General features: G+C 42.1%; 2 protein-coding genes across 5 annotated transcripts in view; one reads left to right on the forward strand and one right to left on the reverse strand.

Moving 5' to 3' along the window:
* The window catches only part of atp8a1 (ATPase phospholipid transporting 8A1), a 119,547-nt gene extending 112,816 nt beyond the window's left edge, over positions 1-6,731 (forward strand). For all 4 annotated transcript variants that reach the window (XM_010784558.1, XM_010784560.1, XM_010784559.1 and 1 more), the window contains one exon: positions 4,287-6,731. In XM_010784558.1, the coding sequence (XP_010782860.1) occupies positions 4,287-4,384 (98 nt within the window). In that variant the 3' untranslated portion in view covers positions 4,385-6,731. The remainder of the gene's footprint in view (positions 1-4,286) is intronic.
* Positions 6,732-8,037: 1,306 nt separating this feature from the next.
* Positions 8,038-11,628, reverse strand: shisa3 (shisa family member 3). The gene is made up of 2 exons (XM_010784557.1): positions 10,962-11,628; positions 8,038-9,197 (listed from the first exon to the last, which is right to left on the reverse strand). Exons 1-2 carry the CDS (start codon positions 11,230-11,232, stop codon positions 8,632-8,634), a joined length of 837 nt encoding a protein of 278 aa, XP_010782859.1. The 5' UTR covers positions 11,233-11,628; the 3' UTR covers positions 8,038-8,631.
* Between the last annotated feature and the right edge of the window lie 801 nt (positions 11,629-12,429).

The following is a 12,429-nucleotide window of genomic DNA, read 5'->3' on the forward strand; positions in this document are numbered from 1 at the left end:
TCGTGGCCGTGCGAGCCCGTGCCTGCCTTTTCCGCAGGCCGGCGCTGGTTGGCGTGGGCGAGCAGTCGCCGCCGCGGGCTGCGCCGCCGCGCCTTCCCTCTCCCCCGCGCTCCTTTTGTTCTCGCCCGGGCCGCGTCCTGCTCCGCTCTCTTCTCCCGTGGGCTCCCGTGCCGCGTCCGGCGCTCCTTCGCTCCGGCTTTCGCGCGCGGCCGAGCTTGCCCCCCCCGCCCGCGACCTATGGGCTCCGCGTACTGGCGGTGATGCGGCCGACGGCTATTTGAAAGTTCCTATCTGATCACTTTCTCCGGCTTACGGCCACGCGCTCCCCCCTGGTATGTAATCAAAACATATGGCAAAAAAACGAGCCAAGCGTCACAGCTTTTGGATCTACAGAAGAGAAGAAGCCGAAGGAGTCTAAAAGATGACAGAAGCTGCACCAGAGAGACACTTTTAAGTGGCCGGCTGTCACCGGCGTTAGGGCTCGAGCTTGATCAGTCAGGCACAGAGCAGCGCGCCCTGCACCCGAAGTGCGGAAGCCCTGAAGACGCGTTCAAAACGGCCCACATCGCGGCGGCGATACCGTGCTGTCTGTATTAGTAAAGAGTATTTATAGCAATTGAGTTGCAATCCCGTGCTGCTGGCCAGTCACAGGAGCGTGCATCGTGCCATATCGTTAGCTCGCAGGAATGTGCTCTGGCAAATAGGGCTCCCTAAGCAGAATGGTAATGTCGAACACGGCCACAGCAGTCTCCTCTATTACAATCAAGACCTGTAACGGTGTGAAAGACCTATTGCTTTTAAATAATGGTCGGAATGTGCTGTGAGCTGTCTGATTACGTAGGGAACAGCACATTCCTAACTAAAATCGTTCAACTCATAAAGTAACATGACTTATATTATCTTATATCTCTTCTATTCATAATATCATAAAATCATACAGTATGTTCGAAAGGGAGCGAGAAGGAGCAAACACACAAATATACAAAGTATACTAGCAACTATAAAGCAACGATTGATACAAGTAAAAGTATGAGCATAACACAGTCATCGAAGTGTACTATGTAAACATTTTACATTATATGTTATGGATTATCTAATATATAAAGAACTATTACTTTATTGAATTACAAGATGTAGATATACTTTAGTTGATTAAATATTGATGCTGTTTCAAGATGCTCTAGCTCTCAAACAAAACTGAAAGTCCATGAACCTTGTCTTTCTGTAATTTGTGGAATGAAGCGCCATCTCTGGTTAAAACCTGAATTGAAATCTGGCCAACGGCCTCTTGGAAAATAGTGGGAGGCTTAACATTCCTCTATTACTGGTGTTCAGGCAGGCATGTAGGCGGAAGCCTGTAAGCGGAGTCTGAAATGAAAGTGCCTACATCTGTAATGCATGTGTGCAGGCTACGTGCGAGTCGTCTCTATTCTATTGTAGACAATTATATGTTCATAGAACAGAACATTACAGATATATCGATAGAGAGAGATAGAGAGATTTGTACCTAAACAAAACACAAGTCTAACACAAAGCGTTTAAATCAGCACTCTTAGCGATATTTTAAACTTCATGCTATCTGCACAACCTATATCATATGACAAGCTGAGAGTCCACAGATTACATTGGTATACATTTCATCCCTGTGTGATCAAAACTCACTGTTCTGTATGATAAATAAAAGAACATTGTACCTTGAAAATCTATAGCGGGTACATTTTACCCGTTGGCGGTTTTAGGTATACAGCGACCTCTGGCGGTCCTAGTGTTAAAAGTGTTCAGAAAGACTGCATCAAATATGCTATATGTATAGAATATCAATATTGTTATTAACTTCAATCAAAGTTCATTTAAATAGCGGGCAAGACTTTCCGAGGGGTAAAAATGCTGCTGCCGGACTACTGACTGGAAGTAGGCTATTGCTGTTATCATGTCTACCATATCCTCTTAAAATACTCTGTCCAACAATATCAGTCTCATGAAGAAAGGTGTTTCAACGCTGATTCAAAATAGCAGAGAAACATGCATTCTTGTTCTCAGGAGGGGACATTGACAGAGGATTACTCAAAAAGTACACAGTAACGGAAAGTCCACACAGCAGCGTGCGTTGACGCTTGGCGGTGGGCGTGTCCGCAACACGTAGCTACACTCCCCACAATGCAATTTGGCGAAGCGTGACGTCACCCCATTCAAAATGAATGGGCAGAAACGTTGAAGCTTCAACGCACGCTGCTGTGTGGACGAGCCGTAAGTACTTCATAGTACTTGTTGTGGGAGTAGTTTCACTACTAGCCTACTGAGTCCAACAGGATCGATCTCACGAAGAACTATTGGCAGAAAAAATAATAACAAACTCGAGAGACGGCTGAGCTGACCCCAGTGCAGAATCGCTGTATAGTTGAAATCTCCAAACAATGTTGTCCATTTTAGACATAGGCCTATTATATTTACAGCCCTTAATAACATTCATTTTCTGGGCTCAATATGTGTCTTGGCTGTTTTCGTTGTGAAAACAAATGGACCGTAGATACACGGATTGACCGTCCTCATCTGCGCTCTTATTTTGAAAGACAACTTCCGGTAGCAGAATATGAAAAAACTGGGCTTTTTTTGTTTCTGTTTTCTAGTGATTTTATTTTTTGTTTTGAGAAGTAAAAAATGAAAATCATCCCGTTTTTTAAGTTTAGTAAATCCATTTTTGACCATGATAAAGAAAAACGCCTTGTATTTCAATTTTGTTTTTTCAATTTGAAAACGAAAATCAAATATCCAGTCGTTTTTTGTTTTTGAATATCCTTTTGTTAAAAGAAAATCCAATGACCAAATCATACACTGACCCAAATCTTTCCATCTCTTTAAGCATGGGTTTGGTTTTCTGTTTGGTTTTCAGTTTTTCTCTGTGTTTTGTCTGATCAGTTTGTTTTTTTGTTTGTCTCATAGGTCGGGCTGAGGCCGTTGTTGTGTGATACCTTTTTAATTTTCATTATTCAAACCCCGCCCCATTTAGAGCCTCCTCTAGCTCCCTGATAGTCGCCTCTCTCCCTCTTTTTTCCTGTTTGTCCACTTCCTGTCCTTCCCTTCGTGTGCCTCGTGTGCCCTGAGTTGAGTTCAGTAGAGTGAGATTTCGATGAAATGATCAAATGTTGCGCTGTTATTCCCCCACAATGCACTCCTCTCAGCGGGGCCCTTTGAACTTCCCCGCTGGCCTCCAGGTAGTGACCGAGTCATTTGACACCTGAAGGTGAGTCAGGGGTCAGAGGTCAGAAAGGAAGCCTGTAGGAAGGTTTAGTTGGTAGATCCCAGAGCTGCTGTTACACTACAGATGAAACTTTTAGGCGAGCTGTGATTACCTTTTAAAAATCCTTTATAGATTATGTCTTTTCCATCATATGATTTACATTTAAGGAATAGTTTGACATTTTGGGAAAGTGTTTATTCGATGTCTTGCTAAGATTAAGAAGATCAATACAACGCTCATGTCTCCGCAGTAAATAAGAAATTAGAGACACTTCAAGGTTGTTTGTATGGTTTGGTCTTAGCATTAAATTACGCAATTGTCTATTTATCTGACAAAAAAAGATATATGCTGTATCATAAAACTCTGTTGACTTATTTCCCTCAAAACCAGATTCAAAACTGCCTCAACTTTGGAAACGGGTTAAAAAAAATCTTGCAACGGACAACATTATTTTTTTCATTCAGACGGTTAGAGAAGTCTTTGAAGCTTACGAAAAATAGCTTCAGAATGATGGTACTATAAGTGTTCAAATACTTTCTCCCCTTTTTAAAAGATCCCCAGGTGATTTTCTATCAGAGAAAATGGAGCCTTAGCCACGTGACTTCAGTTGAACTAAGCGCCTAATAAAGTCCTTTAGCTTAGCTTAGCTTAGCTTAGCTTAGCATAGGCCCCAGTAGAAACAAAATCGTTGTTTTTCCATTATTTTGTGCAGAATAAATGAAACATAAGATGTTAATATTGTGCTTTAGATTTCCTGTTAGGCGTATTGTGTTACCTATAGCCAGCCTAGGCTAGCTGATTTCCCCCAGATTAAGCTAAGCTAACTAGCTGTAGCTTTACATTGAGCGGCCAGGCAGGAGAGCAATATCAATCTTTTTACTAACCTGGCAAATAAAGATATTTCCCCAAATGTTCGACTATTCCTTTAAGTTTTGTCTGTTAGTTATTTTTTGTTGTTGTGTTTAAGTTGTTGAAAGTGTTTTTTTATTTATTTTTCTTACATTTGTCAGTGATGTACATAGTTTTAACTGCTTTGTCCCATTTTCAGATGGCTACGCCTTCTCTCAAGACGAGAACGGAGTGGTGTCTCAGTCTGAGGTCATCAGAGCGTACGACACCACCAAAGAGAGGACCAACGAGTGGTGAGCCGCCGGCCTCCGCTCGGCCTCTCCGGAGCCCCAGCAGCTGTTATAATGGCGATATTTACCGAGGGAAGACAAGTCGCCTCCAGCACTGAGGGAATTTTAGGAATATACGGACAGAGCGTCTTTGAAAAAGGGAAAAGAAAATAAGGAACAAAACTAATTGTGTTCACTATCAGCTGTAGTTGTGTGTCCAGCAGACATGATGAGCACTGTGCTTTCTTAGCAGTCTGTGGTCTGAAGTTCTTCACTGTTCTCGCTCAGTTTCTTGGAGTGAACGTCTCCTCTCTATTCAAAATCATCTAAAATCATGTAATTAAATCAAACACCTTAACACTGGACGATGGTTGGTTTTAGAGGATGTCAACTTGTGAAGGATTGCCAAAGAGCAGTCGTTTATACAATCTTCCAAGTACTAGTGAATTCGGACAACTTTAAACCAAATGTACTCACACTCCTGAGTGTATTCCAGCACTAAACGGACCACTTCAGAGCAGACATTGTAATATTTAACTTTTCTTTTTGCACTTAATGAAGCATCTATTGTGTAAAGCCTTACATTTGCTCATGCCTTTATCCTTGTTTCTAAAAAACACATTTGTTTCTTTTTTAGTTTCATTTTAAAAAGTATGTAGATATCGTGCCTGGTTTTATTTTGTTCCTTTTTTTTAATTTCTTTGTTAAGAAGTTGCCTCCTGCAACTCACTGTAGTCCTGTTTCCACCGTTTTAACAGCAGAAGCATTGCTCTCGACAAATAATTGCATTCCACACATCACTCCTGTCTCAACAATCACAACGGTGCCTACGTAGAACCTTTCCCCAATAGATAGCCAAGAATAGTTTAGCCAGCTAGCTTAGACCAGTGCTCCACACACTCCTACTGAAGACAAAATCACTGTCTCCCCACCACAGTATTGCACTTGTACAATGTGAAAACTACTGTGCCTTGTGGCACGTGTGTAAACTTTAAGATTTGTTCCTGCGCAGGTGAACGAGCGGGAGGCTCTCTGATGGTGTTGTTGGAGCTGGTGATAGTGTTTCCCTTAAAATGGAGATTTTATCCTTCTAACATAAGTGCCATTAGCTTAAGGGAGAGAGAAATATTAGCCAGGAACTCACGACAATATCAAAACTACTTTGTCTCTATAGTTATTTTGTGGATTTGTATTTTTATATTGGAGATGTATGAATTTTGCATCGACTGGCTTTGTAATGAACTGTCTGTAACTTTTAGTTGTTTTTCATCCTCTGATAAACTGGCAGGATAGAAAAGATCGAATGAGGAAACTGAGCTTTCTTAAATGTCTTGTTATTATTAATATTAATATTGTTACAGCGCGATTTATTTATAATTGACTACTTAACGTCTGTGTGATTGCTTTCTTCTCCCTATGGGAGATCAAATCTTATGGTGTGTGTGAGTGTGTCAGTGTATTGCCTGCATGTGCATGTGCTGTATGTGAGTGTGTGTGTGTGTGTGTGCGTGTGCGTGTGTGTGTCACCTCTACTGTGGATAACCTCTATGTATGCATTGCATGTCTGTGTCCTCTATGTGAGACCGGGAGTTTCTGGCGTCCACTGATGTTTCTTTTGTCGTGTGTGTGAGAGAATGAATGTGTGTGTGTGTGTGTGTGGCTTGCTCCAGTTGACCGTCTGCACGACTCCAGGTATAGCTATGGTGTACTACTGTGTGCTGATGCATGGCCCGTATGGGGAAGTGTGTGTGTTAGTGTGCGGTATGACTGTGTGTGCAGTCAAACTCTCGACCAGGACTGTGAGAGTTTCTGTTTCTCAGCTCGCTTCGACAGGAGATGTTACACAATGCACTCGATGTACCTTTCCAGTAGTGGACATCTGGTATTATCTGGTTTCAGTATATGATTTCTCTTGGGTGTAAATGTTTGTAACTTGTTTTCTTCATGCAGTGTACCTCTGCTTTGCAGGAAAACTCTTCAGTGAGGGTTAATGATATTTTTTCTCTGCTGGTCTTTAATGTTACAACTGAATTGGTCGTCAAAAGTTTCCAAAACGCTGAATGTGGACTGTTGCTTTCTTTCTCCAGAAAACATAAAACACACGTTGTTGTCTGTGAAAGTCGTGGGCTGCATGAATGGAAAACACAAACTGTTCTCTGAAATGTTTAACTGTTCTACTTTAATTCTCCCTCAAGTGTTGATCACTTTACAAAAGAGAAAAAAATGCACCTTTTTAACTTTACTTTTAAATATTTGTTTCTTTTTTCCGTCATTTCGTTCGATGATTGTTCTGCATGTTGGGACTGCAAACTTATAAGTGTTGTCTTTTACTGCCATGAAGGACTACTGAAATAAACTTTACAATCATGGAGGAACATCGTTGCATATTCTTCTTCTTCTTCTTCTTTGTGATGTCTCGTGTCTCTGTGTGGCAACAAACAGGACGGTAAGAAAGCTAAACAGGAAAAGGCAGGGAGAACAAGTCTGCCTGCGGGACACACATTATACCAATAGAGTCCATATTTGTTATGCTGGTGGAGTCGGTCAAGCTTTCACTAAAACACAAAGTGATCTGAATCGGGCATCCAGAATAAGAATAATTCAAAGAGACTCAAATAACAATAAAAACACCAATAATGAATTAAAATAAATCCATAATACATTGCATGTGAATTCGAGGGCTGTGTTGCCTGTCCTGGGGTTATTTCCAGCAGGTTTAATCTTAGCGTGTTTCAACACGTTGCAACATACCGTATCTTAAACCTAGATTAAATGCATCTCTTTTTAATCCATCGTGAGAAATGGGAAAACCGCCACAGAACAAAAACTATTATAGAGTGAGGGAGAGTAAATACATTTGTTGGCAATTGTTTAAAAAAGAAGATGGAAAAATGATATCAAAATTGGTTTGATTTCATGAAAATCTAAATCCGTCATTTATGATTGATTAAGTTATGAGAGGAATGTTATGGCTTTGGGTCTGTGTTTTGATGAAATATAAGAAACAGAGGGATAATCAGAACTCTAACTTGGAAAAAAAACCTGAACCTTTTTTGACTCTGGGCAAAGACATGAAAGAATACACCTATCCAAAAGATTTAGGAACTGTCATAAAACTGATTCGCAACTTGTATTATTTCCTTTCATAAGCAGAGCACGGTATGTGAGAGATGAAGACGATATGACAGCTGCGAGTATAAACAAGACTTAAAAAAGACATTACTGGAATCACTCAAGTAAGTTGTATTTTGGGATAGAAAAGCAACGTGATAGCAGCACTTGAATGTAGCTTTCAAACATCCTCAAAGTGAACAGTGTGCAGGTTTCACCACACACTGATTGCCGGGTCTATTTCACAGTCAGATAACCGGAGAACAGACCCCTCTTTGTGGAGGTTTTGCGATACCTGTTGGTGCAACCTAAACCTCTATTTCTGGGGCGAGTTGTTTTTAACACTGTGACCATGCCATGCTCATTGAACACTGACAATGACTGATCTCAGCGCTGCATTCCTGCTGTGAAGTCTGGCGCAAGAGTGAGCGACAGGTAGTGAGCTGCTCGGCCGCTCCGGTTTCCTTTCTGTTTGAGTGATGATGATGATGATGAGGCTTCGTTCAGAGAGCCAAATCTCACTTAAAAAACATTTATCAGTGCACAGAAAGTATTGAGATACAACGTTTTATTGGCTGTAAATTAGGGAATCAATATGACAACCTTGCTCTGGGAACAATGTTTGTACAAAATCATATAAAAGTACAAATTTCCCCCAAATATAAAGTCCTCTGTGTGTCCGGTCGAGGTCCTTTGCGATTGTCAAAAAAAAAAGCAATACTTCCCTGGTTTCCAACATCTACTTTAAATCATGTAGCAATGGGTCTCAGCGCCGCTTGCCTGTGAAGTGTTTCAGTTTTATGAGGAAGGTTTGTGATAACTTGGCAAGATTTGAGTCTGTGTTGTAAGCTGTCCAGCCCTTTATAAAAATAGACTGTAATGCCAGTGAGGTCTGTTTACAATATAAGATAAAAGTGCACAAGATGGGACTCCAGCCTCTAACAGGTCTGCTGATGTGTCCTGTGATGCAGAAGGGGGGAAACGCCTCAGGCCGGGCCGCTTTGTCGTACTTGATCCCCCTTGTCGGACCCTCTGTGTCCTTTTAGCCGGCCCAGGCCTTCCACCCAAACACCACCAGCTGTGTTGCAGTGTTTCTGTCCTCGCCGGCTCACATCCAACCTTCTAGAAATCTTGTAATCCCTCTGTTTGCCCCGCCGGGAGCCGTCAACTCTGTCCGAAGTCTGCAAAGCCCTTCACTGAGGAGAAGGGGTCGGGCTGCAGGGGGAAGAAGTACTGCTGCGGCAGGAGGAAGGCCTGGGCCGAGTGAGAGGACATGGAGGTCTGGTGGAGCTGCAGCTGGGTGTGGGTGAGGGTGGAGGGGAGTGGGTGCTGCATGCCCCCTGATGTGGGTGGGGACATGTAGGGGGGAGGTGGAGGTGGAGGCAGAGTCTGAGTGGGGTTGGAGGAGATGGTGGCAGACACCAAACAGCCGTGCTGCTGCCCCGGACCCCCGATAGAATACCTCCGCATGGAGCTTCCCCCCCCGGCCGAGCTGGAGCTGGTGGTGGCCGTGCTGGACTGTCTGGAGGGGGCGCGGAGGCTGGGGGGGGCGGAGGTGAGGATCATGGGGATGGTTTCCCCCTGGAAGCTACGCAGGGAGAAGCGGATTGGCTGCTGGGCCGGCTGCTTGGGCCGCAGGCAGGTGCAGCAGTAGACCGCCACCAGAGAGCCCACCACCACGAAGGCCACGAAGATGCTGCCCACCATCAGGAAGGGGACGTAGATGGGCTCTGAGGGCGGAGGAAACAGGCAGGTTAGGGTCAGTTAGGAGGAATCCTCCATGGGACTCCAAGAAGACACCACATGTAGTTATTGTTATCATTCTCTATTCACATTGCTATAGAGACACCAAAACAACACATTTATCTAAGTAGAATGTTTAACAGAAACTGAATAAATCAAATAAAAAGCATATTTTTTAACGCTTTTTCTTCTTCAAACCCCTCTTTAACATTTACAGGCTTTAGAAAATAAATCTGAAATGCTGTATGAAAAACTAAGACACATTAGGTGTTATATATTATGACAACTGTTTTCTCTTCATTGTCGTTCATCATCTGTTTCGCCTCCACTTATGGATGTCCACAAGAGGAGTTATAGTTTTCACAAACACATACACCCTTGTCTCTGCGCACAACTGCATTATAAGGCAATATAAAACAGTAACTGGTTATGTGCTGCTTATAAATCTAAAGTATTTTCCTTGTTAGTGATTGAAAACTTCAATGCTAAACATAATTGTAATAGTTAATTTCTTCAAGTCCTTCATAGTATTATTTATAAAACCTAACAGAAGTATTCCTGCTGGGATACACCAACAGCTCAAGTTACTCTTAATGAAGAACATTGCACTTTTGGAGGAAATTAGTCAATGTTGATTTATTTTCATAGGAAAAATTAGGAAATTTTGAGCACACAGTCCATTCAGTTAAAGCCCAACAGCTTATCAGTTCGGGAAATGTAAAGAAAACGTTGAGGGTTAAAGGGACCGATTATTGAAGATTTCCAAACTCACAGTGGGTTAATGTAATACTGTGAGTCTGTCAAAGAAGCCAAAGAAACTGAGCGGCTCCCTCATTGCGTTGTGATTACTTTGGTTTGCAAATCCTAAGTCAAAGTGAGTGTGTTTGGTGTTGGGCAACACAATAAGCCGGCTTGTGTGAAAAAGTTTTGAATACATTCCGGCATTGCGATTGAACTCATCTTGATGAACTTTTATGCAAATGTCTGCTTCAGATTGGTCTGGAGTTGGTTTTAAGAACACTTGTTGAGTGACTGACAGGCTGGGTCACCAGAAACTCCTCCAGGTTTACTTTTTACTCTGATAGCAATCTGCAGTGAGGTCAGGTCAAATGAAGCCACAGGAGCTCAGAGAGTTAGGTGTTGGAAACTGGACACTTCTCGTTTGAATAAAAACTTTACATGAAAACTTTAAAACACCAGTTGCGTATAAAGAAGGTTGCATAAGGAAATACTTCCCGTTTTGTTGATTGGACAATATTCTAAGGAAAGTGTAAGTTCAAACATATCTACTTTAGTTTTTCCTACAACTGATGGAGCAATTTAGCACAAATTGTTATTTTGTCCTCCAACTTTTGGCCTTTTTTGTCCGACAGAACTGACATGTGTGAGTGTCTGGTTTGAGTAAATGCACCAAATCTTAAGCAATCGGACAGCAGGGTAGTCTGACTTGTAGTCAGCTTTATGCTGTGTTTATTAATGTTTAGCTGACCTCTGACCTCTCTGTAGAAACCAACGTTCCTAAAGATCAATCAGACTAAATTAGTCATAAATTAGACTAAACATGTTCATTCATCTGTTAAGTGTATTTACATTTTAACCTCAGTCTTAAATATTTGTATTTGTGGTTTTTGCACCCATCCTAATTGAGTTCAGAACTCTATTTGTGAAGTTTTGCTCTAATGCTGAACTTTTTAAATAACCTGAGAAAGACTTGTTATTATAGTTATTCCCTTTAAATGCAGTAAACTTACGCGCTGCATACTCGGTGTTGTCCACCTCCCGGTCGTTGGTGCAGCCGCCCTGCTCCACCCGTGCGTCCGCGGCCGCGCAGCAGTACCGCAGCGAGCAGGAGCCGCAGCACACGGTGGCGTCCATGGTGTCAAAGTCCTCCGGACACTGGAAGCCATCATGATAATTCCCATTAGAGTCCAGCCAGCCGTGGCAGTACTCCCCCTGAGCGTCCGATATCCGCAGATTCCAGGTCAGATATCCCAGTAGCAGGCAGTTCAACAGGCACACCATCCCGGCGAGCCGCTGGGTTCACGGTCCCTGCTCCAGTGGGCTCACCGGGTTACACAATCTTCATTGAGACGGAGTTACTGAAAGAGAAACGCGGTGATCCACACATCCGTCATCTTTCCCCCAACAAAAGCCCTTCAAAAGTTCCCAAATTGCAATGCAAGAAAATCCTTAATTGAGTCTTCTGTTTAAGTCACTTCTTAAAAATCTCATCACTCAAAAGTGTTCTCATCCAAACATCTGCTCCGAGTTTCACTGTGCCCAACACCGAGCTGCTGCTGAGAGTGTTTGTTGATGTCGGTGCAGAAGTTGTGCACCCACCTCACAGCAGAGTTGCTGCTTTTGTGACTCTGCTCGGCTGTGTAGGCGCGCACGTAACCCCCATCAACCAGACGTGCGCATTCACGTGGTGGTGGTGGTGGTTGCAGCTATGTCGATTAAACCTACCATGAAGGTGCCCAAATAACATAATAATAACAACAATGCATGGTCTTAATAACATTATGATGCATGTAAGGAGACCCACAGTGCAGCAGTTTATTACTACTTTTAATAATCTAACCTCAGTTTATAATCACTATTTTACATTTATGACTGAACAATGCAAAGGTCCTTTATGTTAAACACATAAAGCAAGACAACTAGCCTATGTAATGCAGAAGAAAAACTACACCATTGTTAAGGAGAACATGTCAACATCATCATAATGAAACAAGTGGAAAGTTGAATAAATAAGAAATAAAACACGCTCTGCTAAATTGCTGCACTTGGTCTGTTAGCTAAAAGTTTGCTATGACTTTGTGGACATTATGTATTTTCTGTGTACTATTGTTAGGCTACGTTTATAAACCTACTTTTTTAGCATTTATTATGTTGTATTCGTTGGGTGTCTTTTTACATATGTCCAGGCACTAAAGGTGAAAATGAAGGATTCTGTGTTATTTTGTTAAAAAGATCAAACAAAACTAATCAGACTTAATCATTACCTAATATTTCTAACTTTTTGTGGGCAAATTAAGATCGTTTAGCAAGAGTAACATAGGTTCACTTTAATGCATGTAAATAGAGGCATGGCTTATTCAAGGAGAGGAAGCAGAGGTTACAGGATGTTGTTTGACACTGCATCCAACAACGGCATTATGGACTGTTAATTAGGAGTTTAATAGTTCGCCTATGAAAGTCAACATTTAAAGATTATTA

This window comes from Notothenia coriiceps, unplaced genomic scaffold (assembly GCF_000735185.1).
Source record: "Notothenia coriiceps isolate Sejong01 unplaced genomic scaffold, NC01 NC01_scaffold00026422, whole genome shotgun sequence".
In the NCBI taxonomy this organism is placed as follows: domain Eukaryota; kingdom Metazoa; phylum Chordata; class Actinopteri; order Perciformes; family Nototheniidae; genus Notothenia; species Notothenia coriiceps.